Genomic DNA, 27,183 nt, shown 5'->3' with positions numbered 1-27,183 from the left:
GATAAGATGAAAGTGTATGGATTTCCAATATAAGATTCTTAAAATGAGCAGTCCAGGTGAGCCCCCATCATTTACAGACCCAGACTCCTTTTGTCTTTTGGTTCTGCCATCTTTGGGGTCATTATCCTTATCCACATAGTTGAAGCTGAGTCACATAAAAGAGCTCAGAGGAAGTAGAAACAGCAAGAATCCAGGGCCTATGATGTTCTTTTAAGCAAGAGAGATAAAATTTGAATATGCCATTTTTGCTCACATTTTACTCATAAAATTTATCTCATGGCCACACCTAACTGCACGGAAGGATGGTGTACTAGTTGGGGTTCTCTAGAGAAATGGAATCAATAAGAGAGAGAGAAAAGAGGGGAATTTATTACAGGAATTGTCTCATGCAATCATGCAGGTTAAACCATTCCATAATCTTCCATCTGCAAACTGGAGGACCAGGTAGGCCAGCAGTATAATTCAGTTCAAGTTCAAAATCATGAGAACCAGGGTATGATGCTCTATACTCTACAGCAGGAGAAAATGGATGTTTCTGCTCCAGCAAAAGGAGAAAATTCACACCTCCTATGCCTTTTTGTTCTTTTCAAGACCTCAGGTGAATTGGATGATGCCCACTTGCATTGATGAGGGCAATTTTCTTTCCTCAGTCTACCTATTCAAATGTTAATATCTTTTGGAAACACCCTCTCAGACACAATCAGAAATAATGTTCTACCAGCCGTCTCCACACCGCTTCGCTCAGTTAAGCTGACACATAAAATTAACCATCACAGCTGGGAAATGTATTTTCTCACCAGAAGAAGGGTAACTTTTGGGTAACTAGTTGTCACCACTCCAAATTCTTATAACACTTCTAAAAGACCTTTTATTAGAGCTCCTTGTGAAGGTGTTTTATTTCCTCAATTCATTGTAAGCTCCGCAAGTGCAGAGATGACTAGAACTCATGAGACTGGATGTTTTGTACCATTGACAGCTCAGCGGCCCACACTTGTGTTCAATAAAAAAGAGCTGGATGAGTGAAATGTTCATCTTATTTATACAGAGGCCATGGATACTCTGCCTGATCACTCTTCTTGTAAGACATACTTCAATTAAAATGAATCACCTATAAATATATCTACTTAATATTGTTTTCTCCTCATGTGTACCATATCCCTTTGTGATACTGTAAATAAAATGAGGACAGGGACCACCAGGTCTGCAGTCTATGCTCACTTGGGACGTACATGGAAAATACTTGGTAAATAATGAATGAGTGTATTTGTCAAATGGTGGTGATGGGTTCTTAAGAAATGTAGAGGTGAGGGTAGTAGTGAGTGTGAGAGAGACTGGAAGGCATTTTCCTTTTCTCCTGGACATGCATTTAGACCTGTTGGTGACAAGTGTGGTCTTGAGGGTGGATTCTGGCCAATGGGATGTATGGGTATCAGGGTCAAAGTGAGGTCCTTCCCTTCTGGCCTCAGGCCAGGTAACCCCTCCAGGGCCACCATCTGCCTGCATATCCTCTGCCTGCTGACAAGATACAAGAGAAGACCCTGAGGTTTTGAGGGATGATGGAGCCATCAGATGGAAGGATAAATGAATTATCATGTAAAACACTGCCAGCCAAGGACTTGCAAAGAACAGGAGACAAGTTTCTACGGTCCTGAGCCACTGGTGTTCTGTATACTTTTGTTAAAGCATTTCACCTACCCTGACACAGAAAGAAAATCCCAGAAAAAAAAAATTTTGATATTTCTTAATCCTTTTCAGCAAGATGCTCCACTTCTTTCCTCATTTCCGGACATGAAGTTCACTAACCAAAATGCCTGAAACTCTCACAATGGAAAATTCATTATTTTTAGATTTTAGAACTTAGTTTTTGCAACAGTTTTTTTGCGGTTAATAGGCATACAGTAAACTACACATATCTAAAATGTATCAATGTAATGTTTCTCCACATGTAAACACCTGTTAAAATATACCTACACAAATGCATCATCTCCAACAACTTCCTTATGGCCTATTTTAATCCATTCCTCCTTTTCTTCCCCATTCTCTCCTTGTGACATCCTGTTCCCCAGATATCAACTTATCAGTTTTCTATCACTATGTGTTAGGTTGTAGTTCCTAGATTTTTATGTAAATGGAACCACACAGCATTTACTGGGCTTTTTCCAGCTTCTATCATTCATGTAATTATTTTGATATTCTTTTATATGGTAAAGTATATCTGCAGTCTATTCCTTTTTATTACAGATCAATCCTCTATCCTGTGGATATACCTCAATGTATTTATCCACCACCCATTGATGGACATTTCAATGGTCTCAGTTTGGAACTATAACAAATAAAAACCATTATGAACATTGATATACACACCTTGATATGGACATATGTTTTTGTTTCTCTTAGGTAAATAACAAAGACTTTAAGGGCTGAGTCATACAGTAGGTATTAATATATGCTTAACTTTTTTTTTTTTCTGGTACCTATGTTTTTTTTTTTTTTTTTATTGTTCATTATAGAGATTTTTTATTTTTTTGAGCTGATGAATTGGGTGGAGAGGGAGGTGGGAGGGGGGATCGGGATGGGGAATACGTGTAGATCTATGGCTGATTCATATCAATGTATGACAAAACCCAAAAAAAAAATATATGCAATAGCATTAATATATGCTTAACTTTTAAAGTAAGCATCAAAGGAATGTACCACTTTGCACTTCCACCAGCATTGTATGACAGTTCTACTTCCTCTATATCCTCCCCCAACAGCTCACATAGTCAGTCTTTTAAATTTTAACTGTCTTAGTAAGTATATATGGTATCTCATTGGCCTGAAAGAAAAATCTTGAAGCTACTTTTAAAATGCCACTTTGACATTGTGAAAAGAACATGGACATCAATGGTAGAAGAAATGGCTACATGTCTTCAAAATAACATTTTTGTAAATTCAACTCTGTCAGACAAGGGGGCATTCTAAGGAACGGCCGCTACAAGGACTTAGAAGTATAAAGGAGCTTGTGTGACTCATGACAACCATTCAATAGTGCTAGAGTTTAGAGTGAGAAGTCCAGATTGGCAAGAGACAATGCTGTAAAAGCAAGTGGTGGCCAGTTCATAAAATGCATGGCATGCCATATAAATAGCTTAAGATTCTGATCCTTGAAAGGTAAAGCCATGATGGAGGAGGGTGCCATAATCAGATTCATGAATTAGAACTGGCAGATCTTTCAGGAACCAGCAGAGGAGAGGTGAACCCTGTGGAAGGGAGTCCTCTAAGAAGATTTCTGCATGAGTGGGTCTGAGATATGAGAACCTGATCTAGGATAGCAGTAGCAGGGAGAGAGGATGGAAACCAAGATACAGAGAAAAGAATTAACCAGGGTTGGGGAGGATTCCCTGGATTATGGGTGACTTACAGGTTTTTGCTTTGAGCAGATGGGTAAGCAGGGTGTCTCCTTGTAAAATAAGGAAGAAAAATTTGCAAACAGTTGTGTAAGGGAAGATGATAAATTCTTTCCAGGACATTCTGAGATTAAGGTAACTCTGACTATCAAAATGGAAACATTTGGGAGTTAACTTTTGCCTCATTTGTTCAAAACAAATGTATTAATCATTGTTTATGTGCCAGACATCGTAAAGAAATGTGGGGCTGAAAGTAAGACTAGACTAGGAACTAGATAGCTCGATTTCAACACTGGTAAGCCAGCCAGTCAGCTAGTTATTTTTCATTTATCTTGGATAAGACTCTTAAATTCTTACTTATCTCTAAAATTGAGGTAATAATACCAATCTTGGCCATATGCAATAGAGTAAAGAGCAGTATTATATCAGATATAAGAGGATAATTCAAAGTAGAAAGGGTTAAGAACCCTTTGGAGATTTAAAGGGTTCTGGAGACCCAGAAGAGTGTTTACTTTCAATTGTCTCTGGCCTCACATTGTAATATATGACTAGTCATGCCCACATTATTTACAGCCATATGTGAGGGGAGGGTCTTGAAGGAAGGAACCATAAATGCACTTTGATGATTTGATGAGGCAGAGAGAAGGCCAGGTCACAGCATTCCAGCTGTGGTTCAGGCAGCATGAGGACTAGAGAAATTCATGCTCTTCCTTCCAGAGGCCAGTACAAAGCAGTGTCTAAGAGACACGTATAAGAGAAAACATGTAAAGCAGCTCAGGATCACTACGTGTATGTGATTTTTGCATGTTAGCAGAAACTGTAGGCGCACAGGCTGTTCCTCTGCTACAAGGGTGCTTGTGTCAGTGAGAAGAATTCTATAGAAATCAGAAACTAGAAAACCAGTCTCAACACCACTACAAAATAGCTATGTGACCCTCAATGTCACTTACCATCTCTGGTTCTCTAGCCCCACATGGAAAGGAGAGGTTTAAATGATTCTACCAATCCTGCCAGCTCCAACAATGAATGTCTTTATGAAGTCTTTCTGGACACATCGGTCCTTGAAAAAGTAGCTCCTTTCCTTTGCTCATAAATCTAGTTGTTTGCTCAGCAAGATTAAAGAACATAATAAATATTCAAGCCAGGAACTGTTTGGACTGTGACGCAGTTTAACAATGCTAATCTGCTGCGTGGCAGTCAAAGTCTGCATCAGTTCCTCATCCTTATGAAAATATCCTTATCACCCAGTGCTTGGGTCATCATAAATTCAAATTTGCGTTGGTGACCTCATTTAGCCATCTCCCTGTCACTGGTTCATTAACTGGGTCTTCAGCATATAGGAGGTCATCTATGCAGAGGGAAAGTAAATGTCTCCATATGTTTTGAGAATCTGAATGCTATTTCAGAACTACGGCAAAGTGGTCCAAACTGTCACCTTAGGGATCTGGATTTTCTGAGGAAAAATTAATTGTTGCCCTGGTCTTGGCTAATTTTTGCTAATTGTTCGGGACGTTCGACAGGTATATTGCACTGAATATTTTGGTAGGTGCAATGTGAAAATCTGAGAACCTGTTTGGAGGGTTGCAGAAAGCTGCCTTCGAACTTAAATAGGGCAGACTATCTTTGCAAGCAACATAGTGGAAAACTACCTTTGTCAAAATGTGCATGCTCTGCAAATGAGAGCTTGCTATTTTCCAAAGAAGTAATCATATAGTTGGGGGGGGAGGGGAGAGGGGAGGGGAGGCGCTCATATAACTCTCACCAGTATCTATTACTGTAAAATGCCAGAAGCAATTATGATGTCATGTGTTGTCTAAAATTGGAGCAGTCAGACAGCTTGAGATGCAGTCAGAGCTAATAAACCAAATAAAATCTGCAGAGTTTTACTGCATCATATTCTTTCTTTGCACAATTATAAGCACAAGAAAAGTATCTGCCACATTACAGTCGATTTATTCCTTCTTTACTTTCTCTCTTCTTTCTTCCCTTTGTTAAAAAGGAAGCATGTGAAGTTGAATCGGTTAAGGATAAATTTCAAAGGTTACAGTGGGAAAAAGAGGTGCTGTTATTAAGTAAAACGCCTTCCCGGAGAGGTCCAATGTAACTTTCTGTTGCAAGCCTTGAAAATCTCCCCTGATTAAAATATGCCTTCCCATTTTGTACCTGCTTTAGCATCAAGCATTCGAGAAAGGAGCAAAGAGCTTCCCACATTAAAAGGGAAAAAGAAAATAAGAGATGCTTGCCACTCAGAATCCTTCTAATAAATTCTACCTAAGAAGGTCCAGCACTAAGGGCTAATTTCCAGGGTATTTCTTTAATCAGATTCCTAAAGCCAAATGTATGCATCTTTAATTTCCTTTGGATCTGACAGCATTAAGTTGAGAAAAGTCAAGAGCTTATTTTTTCATTTTCTGTGTGATAAAAAAATTCACCCTTTCCATGTGATTTTCAGATGAGATCAACTGTTTAATTTCTCTCAAAAGCTAACAGCCAGAGGGCAGCGAAGGAAACCTAGGGACCCAGAAGCCAAGAGGATCCTATGACCTTGTTCTTGGCAAGCCAGACAAGCTACTTCCTTAGAGTTTAATGGAGCAATATATTCAGGAAAAGGTTTTTTGTTTCATGTTTGCTTTATCTTCCATCACGAGCTGTAAAATCCTTCACATCTGACCGATTAAAGAAAAGAATACATCACAAGACATCAGAATGCACACCATCATTTCAATTGGACCCAAACAACCTTCAAGGTCACTTATTTCTAGTAACCTCAGGCTCCCTTGCTTTCTTTATCCATCTCTCACCAGCCTTGCATATCGTGAAGAAAATCTTCATGCAAGAAGCAAGCATCGCATTAATTATGTGAACTACATCTGCACATGGGTTGTGGGAGCTCTCAGACCGCATCTGTTGAATGCCAAGGCCAAAAACACCCAGCTCCACAGGGATGTTGTTTACTATGCCCTTTTGCTCATTGGTAGATTGATTTTCATGTTCTGGCTAAACAAATAGTTAGCAATGCTGAGCATCGTTCCTTGCTTTGCACTGAAGACCCAATTAGCAAGCATAGTCAATGGACAGGTCGAGAGTTGAGGTTCAGACAGGCTCCTCGAGGCCAAACCTCTCTGTTTGAACAGCTTTCCACTGACCTTTGTCCTCATCACAGGTGATCTCCTGTGAAACATGTCACTGAGCTCCACGTGCAAAGCCAGAGAGGAAATAAATAGCAGTTTATCCAAATATCATGTGTCACTGCACAGATAAATCAAACTGCTCTGGGAAGATCATTACTGATAAAGAATTAACTGCTGCACAGAAATGTAAAGTTGTGGGTCGGGAAAGGCTGTAAACTACAGAGGTGAAAAGATACGCGGTGAATATTTAGAGCTGGCCTGTGTTACAAGTAATTTAAATAGGATGTTACTTTTAACTCATGATAGACCAGCTCTGTGGGTGTGGATGTGTTGGGGATCCCCTGTGAGTAAGTAAGTGATGGAAATACCTTGTCATCAGTTACACTTCAGTCTGCCACTATAAATTCACATCGGATTTACAGCTTTCTGAACCTTCTCGGCAGAGTTACAGAACAACACAACCAGAATGGCAATCTGGCTAGCTGTCTTACCCAATACTCATTTTACAGACTATAGTCTTCAAGACATCAAGGGACTGTAACGCCCAGAAAATAAATCCAGGGTCAGAGCTACAGGGATCACGTTTAGACATCCGACCCATAAAACACACTTGTGCAGGTAAGATTCATCTATTTGTCTCCTGTGAGGTGCTGTTGCATAGCAGACCCATTTCTACAGAAGCTGCCCCAGAAGGAGAACAAATTAACCATCAGTCCATCCACCAAGTCCCTCTGTGAGCCAACAACTGGGGTGGTCTGGGATCCTCCGCCCCAGGAGTCATCACTGCCTTGTCCACATGATGATGGAAGCAGATTTCCAAACATCAAGGATTTGTCTCTCTTTGAGGTTTGTAAAACCTCTGAACTCTTTAAGCTGACTCCCCTCAGGCACTGGAACAGAGAGATGGTGATTAGAACATTGAAGGGAGAAGCCACACATGGATGGCCCTTTCATGAAAGGGCGAATATTTTCCAAAAGCTGGACTTACTCAACCAGAGGTACTCATGACTGGTTTTAGGCACTGAAAATGAAAACAAAACAAATAAACCCAAACAAAACTAACAATCGCCCCTGACTTCACAGCACTCACACTTTAGTGATGTAGGTGAGCCATCAGTGATATCTGAAACCACCACCAATCACTAGGCTAAGACAATCCCTGGAGCTGATCTCAAGTTCCAATAGCTATTGATCTGAACTCTTTAAAATTCTTCTAATCACTGTTATCCTCCTTTCTCACCGCCAGTAGGTTAGAGTCACCAACCCTCCATCAGTTCCTTCCAATGCACATGAACTGAGTACACTGAAGCTAAATAACATGGTTTGAGACCTACCCAAGTGAGTGGAGTGGAGTTCAGTTACTCAGTCATGTCTGACTTCTTGCAGCCCCATGGACGGCAGCACACCAGACTTCCCTGTCCATCACCAACTCCCGGAGTTTACTCAAACCCATATCCACTGAGTCAATGATGCCATCCAACCATCTCATCCTCTGTCATCCCCTTCTCCTCCTGACTTCAATCTTTCCCAGCATCAGGGTCTTTTCAAATGAGTCAGTTCTTCACATCAGGTGGCCAAAGTATTGGAGTTTCAGCTTCAGCATCAGTCTTTCCAATGAATATTCAGGGCTGATTTCCTTTAGGATGGACTGATTGAATCTCCTTGCAGTCCAAGGGATTCTCAAGAGTCTTCTCCAACACCACAGTTCAAAAGCATCAATTCTTCAGCACTTTGCTTTCTTTATAGTCCAACTCTCACATCCATACATGACTACTGGAAAAACCATAGCCTTGACTAGATGGAGCTTTGTTGGCAAAGCAATGCCTCTGCTTTTTAATATGCTGTCTAGGTTGGTTATAACTGTTCTTTCAAGGAGTAAGTGTCTTTTAATTTCATAGCTGAGGTCACCATCTGCAGTGATTTGGGAGCCCAAGAAAATAAAGTCTCTCACTGTTTCCACTGTTTGCCCATCTATTTGCCATGAAGTGATGGGACAGGATGCCTTGATCTTAGTTTTCTGAATGTTGAGCTTGAAGCCAACTTTTTCACTCTCCTCTTTCACTTTCATCAAGAGGCTCTTTAGTTCTTCTTCACTTTCTGATATAAGGATGGTGTCATCTGCATATCTGATGTTATCGATATTTCTCCCGGCAATCTTGATTCCAGCTTGTGCTTCATCCAGCCCAGCATTTCTCAAGTGAGGCAAAGGCCAAGACCTCTTCACACAATGTTCTAGTAACTTAGTTACTAACTTGTTTAGTAGCTAACTTGGTCAATGACTTAGAATACACTTGGTTTTTACCATCCACAACAGAGACTCCATACTTTCAAGAACACAGTGCTAAAAAGACTGCCAAACAATTCTGAAATTAGAGCAGCTTTGGAAAAATTTCCATCCTACTTTTCCAGCCACATTTTATCTGCCTGCTCCTATTTTTGTCTGTTGATCCTACTCACTAAGCCCATACCCACTGCTCAGTCAGTGGTCACACCAGGGCTAAAACCTATTCCTTTGCATACTTTTCTCCCTTGTGGGGGAAGCATACATCTAAGTTTCTGGTGATTTAATGGTTCTGCCTAGAAAGCAGATTCATCTTCATATTATGCAAAGGGGAAGAAACACATAGAGTCTAATCTAGAGAATTTTAAAATGCCTTTGAACTCAAGTACCCCTCTGCCTCTAATGCCACCATTAGAGTTCCACTTGTTGAATCTTGAAGAATAGCTTTTGTTGTTCTTTACCAAAATTATTGAGATAAAAATAAATATCCAATGGGAACTTAAATCTCAATTCATGTTGTAGGAGAGGGTTCCCTAACCACCCTATCCCATCCAAGCATGAAGCTTGGACTTTTCTTCCCACAGCATCTTTGCCCCTCTTGGTGGTGTTGTTCAGTCACCCTGTCAATTCAAACTCTTTGTGACCCATGGACTGCAGCACTCCATCCTTCACCATCTCCTGAAGTTTGCCCAAGTTCACGTCCACTGCATCAGTGATGCTGTCAAGTCGTCTTACCCTCTGATGCGCTCTTCTTCTGCCCTTAATCTTTCCCAGCGTCAGGGAATTTTCCAATGGGTTATCTGTTTGCATCAGGTGACAAAAATACTGGGACTTCAGTTCAGCATCTGTCCTTCCAATGAGTATTCAGTGTTGGTTTCCCTTAAGAGTGACGGGTTTGATCTCCTTGCTGTCCAAGGGATTCTCAGGAGTCTTCTCTAGCACCACAGTTCGAAGACATAAAGTGGTGCTCTGCCTTCTTTATGGTCCAGCTCTCACAACTGTACGTGACCACCGGAAAGACCATAGTCTTGACTATAGGGACCTTGGTTGGCAAACTAATGTCTCTGATTTTTAACACACTGTCTAGATTTGTCATAGCTTTCCCGCCAAGATGCAGCCATCTTCTGGTTTTATGGCTGCAGTCACCCGCCTCAGTGATTTTAGAACCCAAGAAGAGGAAATTTGTCACTGCTTCCACCTTTTCCCCTTCGATTTGCCATGAAGTAATGGAGACAGATATTATATCTTAGCTTTTTTAATATTTAGTTTTAAGCTGGCTTTTTCATTCTCCTCCTTCACCCTCATCAAGAGACTGTGTTGTTCCTTTTCGCTTTCTGACATTAGAGTGGTATCAGCTGCATATCTGAGGTTGTTGATATTTCTCCCACCTGTCTTGATTCCAGCTTGTAATTCATTCAGCCTGACATTTCTCATAATGTGCTCAGAGTACAGGTTAAATAACAGGGTGACAGTAGACAGCCCTGCCATACTCCTTTCTCAATTCTTAACCACTCAGTGTTGCATACAGGGTTCTAACTCTTGCTTCTTGACCTGCATACAGGTTTCTCAAGAGACAGGTAAGATGGTCTGGTATTCTCATCTCTTTAAGAGCTTTCCACAGTTTGTTATGACCCAGACAGTCAGACTTTAGTGCAGTCGATGAAACAGAGGAAGATGTTTTTCTGGAATTCCCTTGCTTTCTCTATAATCCAGCAAATGTTGGCAATTTGAGCTCTGGTTCCTCCTGACTTTTCTCTTGGTGTAATGACATCTATTCTTTATTTTGGGACTTTTATGTACATCTTGGGCTTCCTAGGTGGTAAAGAATCCACCTGCCAAGCAGAAGATGCAGTTTTGATCCCTGGGTCCAGAAGATCCCTTGGCGAAGGAAATAGCAATCCACTCCAGTATTCTTGCCTCAGAAATCCCATGGACAGAGTAGACTGGCAGGCTATAGTCCATGGGGTTGCAAGGAGTAGATCATGACTGAGCAACTAAACAACAACAACAATTGTATGTCTCAGGCCACAGAAAAAGGTGGATGTCCTCCCAGGGCAATTAGGTGGCCTCAGTGAGGTCTCATAATAGGTGCCTTCCCTCTGGACAATCCATAAACTACCTACAGGCAACTTTTCATGAAAAGTCCACATCTCACAAGGGTAATAAGACTAATGGCCCCACTAGCATGGTTTCTCTGCCCATCTGAAGATATACATTAACAATATCTTCCAAGGATTAGTTCTAGGACACCCTGTGGACACCAAAATCTGCAGATGCTCAAGTTCTTTATATAAAATGGCATAATATTGCATATAACCTACTCACATCCTTCTATGTACTTTAAATCATCTCTAGATTACTTATACAATGTTATGCAATGTAAATGTTATATAAATAGTTGTAAATACAATGGAAATGCTATGTAAATAGTTGCCAGCATGCAGTAAATTCAAGTTTTGTTTTTTGAACTTTCTGGAATTATTTTCCTGAATATTTTTGATCTGAGGTTGGTTGAGTCTGCAAATGCAGAACCCATGGACATTGAAATTCAGCCACACTCTCCATTGGCAGCGAGTGGTCTGCCTATGATGACTGGGCTTGCAGGATGCTCCCTTGTGCTCTGTGTGACTACCTGTATTCTTTACCCCATACCATCTCTCCACCTGATTTACACCACCTTTCCCATTCACTCATCTGCCTCCTACTTCCCCTTCACTAAGGTCACCCATCATCCCTGCTCTTCTCTTTCACGCCTTTAGTGAGGTGGGAAGAGGAGCAGCCTGACTTTCTAGTTCCTACTCTATCCTCCCTCCAATTTTCTTGTTACAGCCCTGCTTTCTTAGGACCCACTTTCAAGGTCAGAAATCAAACTTGATTGTTTCTTGAGGTTCCTAAAAGTATTGTCAATGCCTCTGATTAATAGGGCAAGGTAGGGAAGTTGAATGGGGTGATCATGTAAAGAAAATGGGAATAAAAGAAATACAGACTCTAATACTTCAAAGTATTATTTGACTTCACCAAATATAGGTTTTTATCATTTGAAGAGGGAATTCCCTGGTGGCCCAGTAGTTAGGACTCCACACTTCCACTGCAGGTGGCATGGGTTTGATCCAGGTTGAAGAACTAAGTTCCCACATGCTGCCCAGCCCAGCCAAGAGAAAGAATAGTGAAGAAAATCAAAGGACTTTGAGTTGACTGTGATAGATGCTAGAGTATCTCTTCCTCACAGGGCTGTTAAACTGTTAAGATAATACATGTGAAGTGTTTAACAGAGTACCTGACACATAGTAAGTGCTTGATAAATGTTAGCTATGTTGTTATTATTGAGAAGAAAAAGCTAAGCTGGAAGTACCCAAGGAGAGAATAAAAAACAAAGAAAAACACCAGAGTTCAATCTTAATGATAGTCAATAAAACCAGCCCGCCATCTTGATTTCTCCTTCCTTGGCATCTTTTGACACAATTTGTCTCTCATGGCAGCTAGGAAGCTTCATCTTACTTACTGCCACAAATTATTAGACCCCAAGAAAGCCCACTTTATCAACACTCGAATGCTGAGTTAATTTTTGACCTATTCTTTGAAAATTTCCAGCAAGGATTTTGCTGTACCTGTAATTATATCAAAAACACTTACAGAAATTCAATGTCAACCTGATATTGTGGCAGATAATACTATTTCAGAATGGTACCATGTGTCTCTAGTGACAGGATGCTGCAGGAAGTGGTCCCCTTCAAGTCACCACAGAGATCCTCTGACAACAGGTAAATACTACAAAACTGTTCATTAGAACCAGAATATAACATGCCATCACCACAGGGAAAGCCAGTTTAAAATCATAAATGTCAAGACATAATTAGCTTAAAGGTCAGGTTTAATTACAGTTGTTGAAACTGAAATACACTAATTATTGAAACCATGTCAGAAAATTATTTTAATGGAGTATAATGTTTTGTCAGTGCCTTTGTTTCTACAGAAGAATGGTTCTTATTGCTTGATGGGAAAAAAAAAAAAAGATGACGGGCATTTGCTTCCCTGCGTGGATGGAAGCAGAGAACAAAACAGATGATAAGGCTGATAAAAAGAGCCCAGAACTCCAAACAGTTCCACAGAGCAATAGTCCATGTTATTGTATTATTAATCATTTGCTTATAATCTGTGCTTTAGATATAATTTTAATGAAGCTTCAAGGAAAGCTCAATGCATTACATTGTAACAACAAAGGAAGCACATTTATCACTGGGTTCGTAGGTTTAATGGTAAACCAAATCAATAAATAAACAACTGGTGAGAAAATAACTCAATAACTGTAAAAAGTTGTCATACCTTTATGATTTCTAAGATTTCTACCAGGAATATTTATTGACTCACCTAAATATTTTTGTTGAGTTTTATCATCTTTCTCCTTTGGGTTTCCGAGGACAAGAAACATTTGAACAATCTTTCATTTAATTTCATTTTGTTTTGTCCCCTGTTTTGTTTAAGAAAAAATAAGGTATAATACCTCTTAAAGTTCAGCTCTGTTGAAAAAGCAAATAAAAGGGAAAAACTCCACAAGAAATGCAAGTGATAAGTAACCATGAGCTACCAGAAGCTCCTCATAATTGGTAAGAAAAGTCCTTTGGAAGATTCGGTCTGAATACTGATATATCCCTATAGGGAAAAAAAAGTTTTATGCAGTGTAGTTCTCATATGGAGATTAGCACTCCTGAGGAGAACTAAAACATCAGTTTCAGAAGGAAAAAAATTGTTAAAATGAGGCAAAAATCTACAGATTATGTTTTGTCAAAATGAAGTACAAAGGGCTAAGGAAACAGTATTTTGCTATCTGAAAGACACATTGGGAGAGACAGTTTTCGTTAAGAGAGGAGAAACTGCATGACTCCAAAGCATTTTAAATAGCTCCGAAGAACCCGCTTGTGACAAAGCAAGAGCTGAGCTGTTCCCCAGTAAGCCACAGACAATGCCAGCAGAGTCTGCACTCCGCTTTAGTTCAATAATGGAAAAAGAAAATGACATTTAATTAAGAGTCGCCTGCCTTCCAGGTACTTATGACATTGAAATCAGTGTGGACATAAGGCATTAAAGCTGACATCAACATAGTTCACCCAAGAAGTCATTTACTTAAGATTTACAACTGACTGTAAGAGAAAAGTGAAAATTTATGAAAGGTTTCCATCTGGCAGTCTATATCATTAGTATTCACACTGATAGCAGCAATGATTTAAATTTCATAATCTAAGTGAAGATATGCATCAAAAAATTCTCCTAAAATATGTCTAATAGCTCTAACTGACTGCTTTATTAGAGTCTGTTTGTGGAAAAAAAATGTTAGATATCAATGAAGAAGTCATCAACCGTTAATTTCAGTCTATTCAACTAATATGCATAATAAAGTGGCAATGATGTGGCTGAAACCCCCACCCAAACTCTCTGAAAGAGACACAATAAACTAACTACCTTCCATTGCTTTAAGAAGTAAAAACTGATTGCCTTGTTTGATCTGGTTATAGCAAGCATTTCAAGTCATAGCAATGATTATTCGTTAAATATTAATGACTGTTTTGGAGAATGGAAGGGAGTGAAAAATGCAGCCTTTTGCATGTGTTGTTCAGGGGGTATGAATAAATCCTGTTAACAGAGAGGAGGAAATACGTATAAATCTCCTACTGCAGAAGAATCCCTGTGCCATCCATTTTTCTGAATTAAAGCACACTGTCACTGCAAAACACCCTCATGTTGTCAGAGCAGGCCTGTGTAAGAAGACAAACCCTTGATACCCTCTCCTAAAACTGTAGATAGAGAAGTGTTTAAAACAAAAAGAAATGTGGCTTGCACAGCAGAACACAAAATTAGAATACTATTGGCTGGCGCTGGGTACAGATTAAAAACATCTTTAACTTTAAAAGAGGTTAATATAATCCCAGGGGTTTCATGTAAGAGGCTGCAGAAATAAAGGAAAGAACAAGAATTCCGGAGTCAGGCTGCAGGCAGGCATTAAATTTGGCTCCGCCGCATTTTAGCTCTGTGACCTTGAGCAAGTTATGTATCCTCTCTGGTTGTCTGTATTCCCCTCTGGAAAACAGCACCCAGCTCATTGGGTTGTTGGACTAAGTGAGTACATGCTCAGACATATCCAACTCTTTGTGACCCTATGGACTGTAGTCCACCAGGTTCTTCTGTCCGTGGGATTTTCCTGGCAAGAATACTGGAGTGGGTTGCCATTTCCTCCTCCAGGGGATGCTCCAGACCTGAGGATCAAATCCTCATCTCCTGGGTCCCCTGGGTTGTCAGGCGGATTCTTTCCCACTGAATCACTTGTGAATCCCAGGTAGATGTTATATAGGAGTTTCCCAAAGCAATGGTTCACAGAGAGATTTCAGCCATGCAAATCTTATCATGGATGTAAAACATTTTTTTTTTCTCTATTTGTGGATAATTGCTTTACCATGCTGTGTTGGTTTCTGCCATACAACATGAGCAAGCTGTAAGTATATAAACGTTCTCTCCCTCTTGAACTTCCCTCCCACCCCTCTCCCCCATTCCACCCTTCTTGGCTGTCACAGAGCACCAAGTTGAGTGTCTCAGTGTTATAAACTTGAATAAACAGAAATCTCACTTAAATAGAGTTGGGAGACCAGAAGGGGGAGCTCTCATGATGGAGGAATGAAAAGAGAGAGATGCACAAGGAAAAGATCTCCTTCTTCCAATTCTTGTGCAATTTGTGTAAGCAGTCAATTCTACCAGAGTCAGGGAGGAAGTAACAAGGTAGACATCATAGAGAAAGTAAGGCTTGAAATAAATTGTGATTTTAAAATATTTGAGCTTACCAAGTTGATTGAAGGGGAGGGTGAAAATATTGCAGAAGGAGAGACCACGTTGAACAAGTAGACGGTGGAATTGGTACTCTCAGAGGTTTGTCTAAAGAGATAAAATATCAGGGAAGTTCTTATATAGTCTTCATGGAATTTGGAATTTATTTGGTGAGTTAGAGGCTTTTCTACTGTAAAATCTGTGACAACTAATGATGCAATTCAGGATACATATCCCTGGAAAGTCCCAGAATTCGAGTGAAATACTGAAGGACATCATCACAGTCATTGCTGGTAGTGGCCACATGTTGTATGTCATGACAGAGGAGAAAACTACACACAACCTCATTTCTTGCTATTCCACTCAGGAAAGATGTTGGAGTTCAAAATGGCAAAATTCACATTAAAAATTAAATTACTACTGATCTTCAATAGGTTAACTCAGTAGCGGACATTCAGTTCACACTTCACCAACTATCCTAATGCACTGATAGGTCCTTACAAAGAACTTCCACTGTGGGTAAGGGGAGGATCAAAGGATTTTAAGCAGAGGAGTAACAGAGATGGAGATGTACATTTTAGAAAAAATTTTCTAGCAACATGGGATGAATGGAGTGAATGGGGTAAGATGATGGCTAGGGCATCATTTAGGAGACTAGAAGTCATAGTTGTTACAACTTACAAAGAAAGACCAAAAAAAGCATGTGTCTGTATGACACATTTTGAGAAAGAGAAAATTTGTCTTTCTTGGTGTCTCTGCTTAATTGAAAACTATCTTCAAGTAAGTTTTTTTTTTTTCTCCCAGTAATCTGTCAGTAACAGTACTTATCCACTTAGTTCTACCTTCTGTCTCTCTTCTCTCTCCCTCTCTATTCCCTCAGCATTACTTCATCCCTTCCTTGGGAGAACTTGTAAGTATGTTTCAAGATCTTAAGCAGTTGTGCTGTCAGTGGAATGGAGTGGTTTCCTCTTAATGCCCAGAAACCCATGAGGATAACAGCCCAGGTTATGATGATGAGGTCCTGAATTGAGATAATGGCAAATAAAAGGAAGAGAAAGAAATAGAACAAGTGAGTGGTAAACTATGGAACTTGGTACACCCTGCTTGTTGTCAGTGGAATCCACTTTCTGACTGAACAGATTCCCAGAATATTGTAGGTACTCAGCAAGTATTGCTGAATAAATAAATAAGTTTGAGAAGCAAAATGCAAAGCACTGAATTATGTTAGGATGAATCAAGTTGAGTCAACCATGACTCTCGCCCTAGAAGATTTTCTGTCATTACCATTAATCTGAAACCTTAAGACATGGATAGCAAATATCTCCTTCATTTTATGCACTCATGGGATTCACTTTAAGTTGACTACTACAGTTTTTCACTGTTGAATCTGAACACACCATCAGAAGCCTTCAGAAGACAATGTTCCAGAAAGTCATTGCCAGTTGATCCAAACTGACAAGGGAAATGGAATCCAATTGCCTATTCTTAGACTTACCAATATATTTAATGAGTTGAAAAGGAATCAAGCAGCAAACTGAAAAAGAAAGAGCTAATTCTTGTTTTCTTCCTATGCTCCCTGTTACTGTATTTCTTGAGATTCTTTCCTAATGAAGGAAAACGAAAGCATTTACCATCAGCAGATGCCAGCTGACAAGTTTTCAGTCTCCAGAGGAGTAGAAGGGGAGGCCTATGTGGGTTGAGAAAGGACGGGAAGGATGGAGTGAGTGGGTTGGCCAATGTAAAGAACTTATTTTGAGAGAAAAAGATGAAATTTGTTCTATTTATTTTGTTAACACAAAATCTGCAAAAATGACTCCTACACAGATCTTTTCAGCATAAACCATCTAGGACAAATAAAGATTATGAAAACCACATCAGGCAAGAAATCAAGGACAAGAACATTTAACGCTGCTCTCACAATGAATTCATAGAATAACCAGAGATATCAACCACCTTTCAATTTCCCTATTGGTAAACAGGGGCTCAGAATTTCTTCCAATGATAAAAACCACTTATCTAATGTATACTAGACATTCTAAGCATTTTGCATGTATTATCAAAGCCTGGCACATATCTCCCTTGGAACCAGGAATGGTGAAAATGCATTCTCCTTTTACTTTATTTGTATTATTGTCCCCACTTGTTCCCTGGCAGAAACCAAGGCTCAGTAAGACTAAGGAACTCAAGCTCACCTCATACTGAAAACAGAGTCTGCCTGGCCCCAAAGCTAATCAGAGTAACCACTATGTCATATAGAATCTGCTCACTGTCATTTTTCAAATTACATCCAGGCAGTTGGTTAGGCTAAGACTGAGACTTCAGAAAACAGTACAATCCCCATGTGTGGTGGTAACACTTCTGTTTAAGAACATAACACCGACAAGACTGAAAATGAACACCATTCAGCAGACACAGCCTGCTTAATGACTACCAGTGTCCTGCTATATGCTGACTGACATTGGCATATAAAACACCTCATGAGGCCTTTATTGACCGGTTAATGTCGCTCCCAGGGCTAATGCAGTAGTACGTTATCCACAATGGAACTGTGGAAACCTGTATCCAGTGGCAGTCACTAAGACTAACTCAGAAACATAGTTAACCTGGGCTGCCTGCCATTGGATAAATGAAGAACTTTGGCTGCTTTATCTTCCTACAACACAGATAACAGTAATGCCCTCGTGAAAAGACTGGTTCTTTTTTTTAAGAAGTAAATATCCCCTTAGCATTCACGATTACTAGATGATTCCACATTGTTGCCAGGCAAGAAATAGGACCTTCTGGAAATGTGCTCTCTCAACATTTGGCACCTCAAACCTAGAGGAAGAAAAGAACTTGGCAAAACCACTTAGAAGGATGAGAGATGTAAGTCCCATCATGAACCATTTTCCAGTGGTAAATAACCAAGCTTTTATTGGGTGAATGTAATTAGAGACAGATTTCAGTGCAGCTTGGATACAGCTGTTTCTGTCCTCCCAGTGCCAGGCTTTTCCTGGATCGTTCTGTGGCCATTGGCAACTTAGCCAATCAGTTCTGCCTTGGTGCACCCATTTGATCTCCTTCTTCACTGAGATGATAGACCTGCTTATTAAGACTGCTCAGAACTCCAAACAAGGGCCCCAAATCTCAAAGTCACCTTGAGGTATATACCTCCAATGGCATATCTTATCTTGATAGTGTTTGTTCTGGGTTTGCTTGGGCTTTAGGAGGTGCGTGGGGAAAAAATCCCTACAAACAGCCTGATGCCTCCCTGTCCCTGCCAGTAAAGGTTTTGCTTCTCCTAGAGATCAGAGGAATTAAAGAACAATGTCTATTGTCTATTCTTCTGAAGGAAGAAATGCAAAGACCTCTATATACAGTTAAGAGAGAGAGTGTCCACAGCAAAAAGAGATATATGTAGATGCTCAAGTCTCCTGTGTTTTTAAACTATGATTGCTTGCTCTTTATGGATTTATAAAATTAGGGAACCTGATGCTGGGAAAGAATGAGGGCAGGAGAAGGGGCGGCAGAGGATGAGAGGATTGGATGGCATCACAGACTCAATGGACATGAGTTTGAGCAAACTCTGGGAGATAGTGAAGGACAGGGAAGACTGGAGTGCTGCAGTGCATGGGGTCACAGAGAGTCAGACATGACTTAGTGACTGAACAACAACAACAAAAATTAGGAGAGAGCTTGTCTCTCAAGGTCCCAAATATGAGCATATAAGATAGTGATAGGACATCAGGATAAATTCAGTTTCTGTGCCTTGATTGAAACAGTAGAGGGCTAAGAACATCCTTGGTCTTAGATACGTCACCCTTTACTTGTACGTAGACTTAAGACAAAAGCTTCATAGACATAAGCTTCAGATTAACCCCCTCAACCATTCACCTTAACAACAGGAAAGCCTTATCCACGCCTGGGCCCAATATTCTTTAGATGGGAAAAAGTCTCATAGTTTTATATAGGTCAGGAAGCAATATAAATAGTGCTTGTATTTGTTAGGAAATAAAGGAAGAGAAAACCCTTAGACCAGTCTTTGTCTTTTGGAGTTTTGCAATTTTAGTCTCCTTGTTAACAGTAGGAACAAAGTGCCATCTGGTCAGGAGAAGAGAAGTGCCACCAATTTGCACAGAGCCTAAAATAATCTCTCTCCACCCTAGATGGTGAGTAACTACTAGAGGACAGGAACTGTTATTCTGGTCATAGTCCTTGTCTCACAATGCTGAACACAGAACTGTTCCTCCAAGTTACTCTACAAAAGTTCATAGAGTAGACAACAATACTCGAAATGTTTCTTCTTCAGTTTGTACTGAAGAGAGGAACACTACTTTGTTAAATCTCTAAATGTAGTTCTGTCTTTGTTTTCAAGGCAACTGCAAGTAGTACACCTTCTTCATTCTGTTGGCACTTGAGTCCTAAAAATAAGGAGACTGAATGTAACATTGTCGACAGGGAAGAAGTCCTGCAAACTCAATGAACAACAATCTCAAGAGGTCAACTGGTCAACCTTCAAGCCAGTGATAATTGCAGTGATCCCCCCTTTCCCGTGGCTCAAAAAGGCATTGTATTTAGATGAAATCAAATTCCTTACTATATAAGATCCTATTGCTACATAACAAAGGACCTCAAGTTTAGCAGCTTGAAACAACAATTTATTATCTCACAGTTTCTAATGATCAGGAATCTGGAACTTGTTTGCTCAGTCATTCAAGCACAGGATAAGCTCAAGAGATTGCAGTCAAGCTGTTGACTGGAGTTGCAGTGATCTGATGGTGTGATTGGGACTGGAGGATCCAGTTCCATAATAACTTATATGGCCTTAAACAGGAAGCTACATTTTCTCACCACGTGAGCCTCTTTGCAAGATTGTTCACAAGATGGCAGCTGGTTTCCCCCAGAGCAGATAATCCAAGAAAGAGAGAATAAGAGAAAGTCAGGGAGAACCCACACCCAAAATACAACCCATGGTATTATTTATAACGTAATCTCTAATGTCCCATACCATTACTTCTACCATATTCTACTGGTCACACAGACTAATCCTAGTACAATGTGTGGAAGGACCACACGAGAATATGACTGGACACCACCTTGGCTTCCACACTTACCCAAACCCATAATATAAAACATGGTCCCCTCTCTTCTGACACCTCCAAATTCACCTCATGCCATACTCCACATGCAAACCCTGCTCTCGTAACCTGCCCTTTCAACACTTCCTAGATGGTTCCAGTGGTCATGTATGGATGTGAGAGTTGGACTGTGAAGAAAGCTGAGTGCCTAAGAATTGATGCTTTTGAACGGTAGTGTTGGAGAAGACTCTTGAAAGTCCCTTGGACTAGAAGGAGATCCAACCAGTCCATCCTAAAGGAAATCAGTCCTGGGTGTTCATTGGAAGGACTGATGCTGAAGCTGAAACTCCAATACTTGGGCCACCTCATGCGAAGAGTTGACTCATTGGAAAAGACCCTGATGCTGGGAGGGATTGGGGGCAGGAGGAGAAGGGGACGACAGAGGATGAGATGGCTGGATGGCATCACTGACTCAATGGACATGAGTTTGAGTAAACTCCGGGAGTTGGTGATGGACGGGGAGGCCTGGTGTGCTGCGATTCATGGGGTCGCAAAGAGTCAGACATGACTGAGCGACTGAACTGAACTGAGGTAGTTCCTTGAAGTATTTCCTTCCTCAGTTTCTTTTTTTGCTCTTTCCTATGCCTAGAATGCTTTGCAGCAGTTCTCCAAATAGGCAAATCTTTTTCATCAGGTTAAACATCCCCTTATCATAAAGATCTTCCCAAAGCACCTACTTTAAAGAATCTCTTCCATTATGTGATACCCTATTCTTTGTTTGTTTGTTTTCGTAGCGTATTTGGACTTAATTTTACTCCTGTATCTAGCTGCTTATTTCCTTTCTATAAATATAATAAGCATTATGAAGACAGTGATCCTGTCTGTCATGCTCACAGTTGCATCTTGGGTAGCTGGTACTAAATTGGTGCTTGATAAATATTTGTTGTCTGAAGAAAAAGGTACGGTCAATAGATCTTCTCAGTCAGTATCCCATACTCTAACCACCCTGACCCACCCTTGCACAGTGGGCCAGCGGGCATTTTCCTCAATCAGGCATCAAAACAAACCTCAGGACACCTATTTCTTTCCATATCCTCCATCTCATGACTCAACTTCCTCTAAGCAGTCACAGGCAGAGATCCAAACAGGCTTAGCACCTCTAAGGTTTCCCTCCCACCTTCAGGTATGGCATTAGGCTTTTCTTTTAAAGTTCCTATAATGTCAACACATAATCAACTCATCATCTTCCAGCTAACCTAGCCTTTCTTGCTCTGCTGCACCAAGATACCAAGTCTTCCGCCAGTTGCCTCATATTCAATTTCTACTACTTAGACCAATATTGTCAGTTAGCTGCTTGGGCATTCTGTCTGCGTGGGCTGTCAAACTCAGCATCACCCAAGGATATTAAATTTCTGACCTCTCTCAAGTCCTCATTTTACAGTCTTGTGTCAAGGCTGGTTCCACACCCACACTCAGCCAGAACTCCCAGAACCCCTGCTTGGGTCCAACAAGCAAGGCTCAGTCTGAATTAGAACAATCTAAGAAGTTCAGACAACTGCCCGTTTCTTATTTTTCTATGGCCTTTTGTTCTCTAGAGATCTTGTTATCATTTGAACTCCCGCATATAAGATGTTCAAATGCTGAATTGCTTATTTTTCTTCCATTGGTTTTAGTTAGAGCCTAATTGCCGATTTTAATCAGGTGCAGTGTATGCAGAAACATTTTATTGAATGTTCCCCTTCCTTTAACCTTAATTCTACATTGTGAAGTGAAATCTGCCAGTAGATCTAGGTTCTAGCCCAAATGCTAAATTTATCATGAGGTTCCTGATCTGTAAAGTAATAATATAGATGTTTTGAGATGCTCACCAAAGCCTTCCTAGATTTTCTAAGTGTAATATAAAATGTCAAGGCACATGCAGCTTTCTGTAGTTTTTGTTTGTTTGTTTTATTCTCTGATCCTTTAGTTACTTCTGAAATCAGATGCCAGTTCCCTCAACAACAGACATGAAATCCAAAGCCCAAGTTCCCCCTCTGCATGTATTCTCTTGACCCAGGTAGCCTCCTTGCTCTGCCTGGAACTTCCATTCTCCTTTCCTCAGAGATGTGTTAGAGTCATCTTCCATAGAGGTGAACAGGTCCCTATCCTGAGACATGTACTAACCTCTAGAGACTTTACACCAATCAACCCTGACAAGGTTGCCCCCATCATTAGCACAGCTTGACTTTCTAATCAACTGAGACACAAAGTCTGTCACATTCAGAGAAGACTGAAGGATTTGTCTATTAGCTTCCCAGATGTGTCCAGGGACAAAAAGAAAGAAATGAAAAAAGAAGTAAGAAATCTAAACTGTTTAAACCTGAGCGCCAATATACAGGTACTCTGTCCCCTTTTATTCACTGGGAGATGTTACAAAACACAGTCTTAAAATCAGTTTATACAAAATGTTTTCAATTCTTTTTGCTTTCAGGGTCTATAAACAAGAACTCGTGTTAAGTTTTGGACTTTAGAATGATAGCTGGAGTCACGCTCAGGATTTGTTGAGTATTTGCTTTTTTTTTTTTTTATTTGCAATGTTTTATTAGTTTTAGGTTTACAGCAAAGTAATTCATATTCATATATATACACACACACACACATTCTTTTTCAGATTCTTTTCCATCGTAAGTTTTAAGATTTAAGTATAAGATTTAAATTATTAAAAGATTTTTAAATTATTTTTAAAAATTATAATTTTTAAATTATAAAAAATATTATTATTAAAAGATTTAATTATATTTCCCTGTGCCATATAGTTGGTCCTTGTATTTTTATCTATTTTACTTATAGTTGTGTGTATCTGTTAATCCCAAACTTTTAATTAATACATGCCCCTCCAGTATCCTCTTTCCCATTTGATAATCGTAGTTTGTTTTCTATGCCTGTGAGTTTTTTTCTGCTTTGTAGAGAGGTTCATTAGTATCATTTTTTAGATTCCATAAGTGATATCATATGACATTTGTCTTTCGCTGTCTTACTTTACTTGGTATGATAATCTCCAGGTGCATTCATGTTGCTGCAAATGGCATTATTAAGTAAACTTTGTGCAAAAATAAAAGGAAAAAGTACCTTATTTAAGCAGGTGTTTCTGCACAGGCCGTTGACTTGGTCCATGGAGAGATCCTCTATGAAAAGTAGAACAAATTTCTTTAGGGCAAATGCAACTTCACCCTGAAGTTGTTAGCAGAGGACACAGTCTGTCAAGCAGAATGGTGACTGTATTTCAGTCCCTCCTCACCTTTGGCTTGGATGAATATTTGTTGAATAAAAAAAAAATCATAAAATAATATTCTATGCATATTGCATTCTGTGTTTCCACCCACATTCATTGTTCTCTGTTATATTTAGGGTATATAAACAATCAAAAGAAGAGACTAGATTGTCTCTACCTGAAGGCAAAGTATCTTATCTTTTTTATAATTTTTAATTCAATAACGGTGCCTAAATCCAAGAGTCTTTTCATCTCTTTACACACACACACACCAAACAAGCTCCCAGGAAAAATCTCCAGCGAATAATTATCATAAAACATTCGAACACATCTACTTTCATTACTGAACAATGAGTGATAAGCAAAACTACGGTCATTCTACTCAGGCTCCTGGTACCTTGGGAAACTTTTCAAGTTTGTGAAAGTGATAAGAGATTGGTCTTCCTCAGTCTGAAGCCAGTTTCTCCACATTCTCTTAAAACAACTTGTTTCAGAAAATACTTTTTTCTAATCTTCTTTTTTTTTAATCCTTACTGATATTTTCCTATAGAAAAACTAAGAGATAGTTCAGACTCTGTGGTTAAAGAAGGCCACTTGTGCATTCCTATCGAGGGTTTTAAACTAAGAGGATTTCTCCAAAGTCCATCATGAAAGAGTCTTTCAGTTATGCAACACACCAAGAAAAATAAAATGCCTCAGAATTATCTCCTCCGAGTACTAGTCTCTTCTGCTTCCTACCACACACATTTTAGCTACTGTGCCATCTGTTAAAATTCATTATTAATTATTTTACTTTTCTTCTGGGGTTGTTAATTGTTGTTAATCTGCCTTCAAGACAGGTTAGAGTCATGCAAGCAAATGAACAACTCAAAGCAGAAAATACATTTCACAGACCTGCTTCATTGTCATAACTCATCCAATTATTTTCAATGAAATGGTTATTTTAAAAACTGGCTAGAGAGAAGGGAGCCATGTAACTTTGAGAAAGTTAAAAATAATTCCTTTAATATTATAGGATTAGATAGCTATTGTTCTATATAGATATACAGACAAAGGCATAGGTTACATATTAGGGTTCTTTAAAATAATCATTTGCCCTAGGGAAAAAGAATAAGCAAATCATTGTTTTGCTTTATAGAATATACAAAATTAAATAACAACTGCTTTGCTCTGAAAAACGAACAGGTATCATATATCATGTATCCCAAATGTTAAAAAAAATATGTATCAATAAAAAGGAATGATTAAAACAGCAAAAAATAAATTAATTTTTAAATCTTAATTTACTGAAATCATTCTTACCTTGTTTTGGATTCTCTTATAAGCAGAACCTATGACATGCTATATGTGATTTTGCATTGCCTGAGGATATTCTTCAAAACTTGGTTCTAGAATCTTTCTTTCTCTATATGTAGTTATGCCTTCATCTGCTTCTAAGTATTCACTTGCTTCCATGGTTTAACTTACCATGGATTTGGCTCTCAGACACTTCTTCAAGCAACCCCAGGACTGTTCTGCTTGGAATTCAAACCAAGATTTCAAAACCCAATTTTATCATCTTGGATTCCAATAAATCCAGCTCTTCTCATTTTCCTACCATTGATGTAGAAATCACCATCTTTATGTCTATGCAGTTAGGCATTCTTGAAAATAATTTTTCATTTGCCCCTTTCTTTTGTCTACAGATCAGTTTCCCAATACTGTAGATTCTCAGTGGTATAGTTGTTCTTAATGCATTTCCTCTTTCTCAGTACTTAGCATTGGGGTTCTACCTCAGTTCAGTTCAGTTCAATTCAGTTGCTCAGTCGTGTCCAACTCTTTGAGACCCCATGGACTGCAGCACGCCAGGTCTCCCTGTCCATCACCAACTCCCAGAGTTTACTCAAACTCATGTCCATTGAGTCAGTGATGCCATCCAACCATCTCATCCTCTGTCGTCCCCTTCTCCTCCTGCCCTCAATCTTTCCCAGCATCAGGGTCTTTTCAAATGAGTCAGCTCTTCGCATGAGGTGGCCATAGTGTTGGAGTTTCAGCTTCAACATCAGTCCTTCCAATGAACACCCAGGACTGATCTCCTTTAGGATGAACTTTTTGGATCTCCTTGCAGTCCAAGGGACTCTCAAGAGTCTTCTCCAAAACCACAGTTCAAAAGCATCAATTCTTTGGTAATAATAAGAGGTTCTACCTCTTATTATATTAAACCCAAACTATTTCTGTAGCTACTTTCTGGTCTTAAACCCCCGACTTCAAAAGGATCCCCATCAGTTAATTAGGACTTATGGAAACACATCAAAGCTATACACTAGCTGTCTAAGAGGGATATCTTCTTCCTGAGTTTTTTCCCAGATTCCTGAGTTTTCTTTTTCCATGATTATGTGTGCATGCTCAGTCACTTCAGTCATGTCAGACTCTTTGCAACCCTATGATCCATAGCCCTCCAGGCTCCTCAGTCCACAGGGTTCTCCAGGCAAGAATACTGGAGTGGGTTGCCACGCCCTTCTCCAGGGGCTCTTCCTGACCCAGGGATAGAACCCGCATCTCCTGTATTTACAGGCAGATTCTTTACTGCTGAGCCACCAGGAAAGCCCTTCCATGACTACAGTAGTGACCTATTGTTCCCTCTTCCAGAACATCCAGAAAAATTATACTTTCCAATTTCCTTTGGGTTGAGGCTATCTGACTGAGTTTCAGCCAGTGAAATGGCTATAATCCTCATGGTTATAAACATCTCAGACAGGCATCATATCAGGCCTCGAAGGTGACAAGAAGCAGCCCAAGAAGCAAGCTGAGGAGCTGGACAAGGAAGATAAGTCATTCAGTCAGAAACAGAAGGAGGAGCAGAAGAAACATGAGGCGCTAAAAGCAAAGGCCATAGAAAAAAGCCACCTGGCTACAGGTGGAATTAGGAAATCTGGCAAAAAGTAAGCTGTTCCTTGTGCCTGAGGCAATGATGATCCTTAGTTCCATTCCTGTTTGAACATCTGTGTTCCCTGCCGTAATATCTGTTGCCACCTATAGCTAGAATGAAGTATTGTCTTGGAATCTATTGTACATTTAAGGATAAAATTTTGTAAAAAAAAAAAAAAAAAAAAAAAAACTCACAGGATACCCCATATATCTCTGTGACTGGTTACATTGGTGGCCACCTGTTCCAGAAGGTATAGCTAGAAGATAAAGAAGAGCCACCCTGCCTACATGGCAATGTGGTTGAAGAAAGAAATAAACTTAAGTGTGTTCAACACGCATGACTCAAGGTTTTCTTGAC

At 39.7% G+C, this 27,183-nt stretch overlaps 1 protein-coding gene across 1 annotated transcript in view; it reads left to right on the top strand.

The window, feature by feature from the left end:
- Positions 1–26,843, top strand: part of LOC122673364 (translation machinery-associated protein 7-like) — a 73,115-nt gene extending 46,272 nt beyond the window's left edge. Inside the window, exon 4 of the mRNA XM_043871096.1 lies at positions 26,652–26,843. Coding sequence (XP_043727031.1) covers positions 26,652–26,843 — 192 coding nt within the window. The remainder of the gene's footprint in view (positions 1–26,651) is intronic.
- The last annotated feature ends 340 nt before the right edge of the window (positions 26,844–27,183 follow it).

This window comes from Cervus elaphus, chromosome 17, assembly GCF_910594005.1.
Source record: "Cervus elaphus chromosome 17, mCerEla1.1, whole genome shotgun sequence".
NCBI lineage: Eukaryota > Metazoa > Chordata > Mammalia > Artiodactyla > Cervidae > Cervus > Cervus elaphus.
This window is presented reverse-complemented; position numbering and strand designations above follow the sequence as displayed.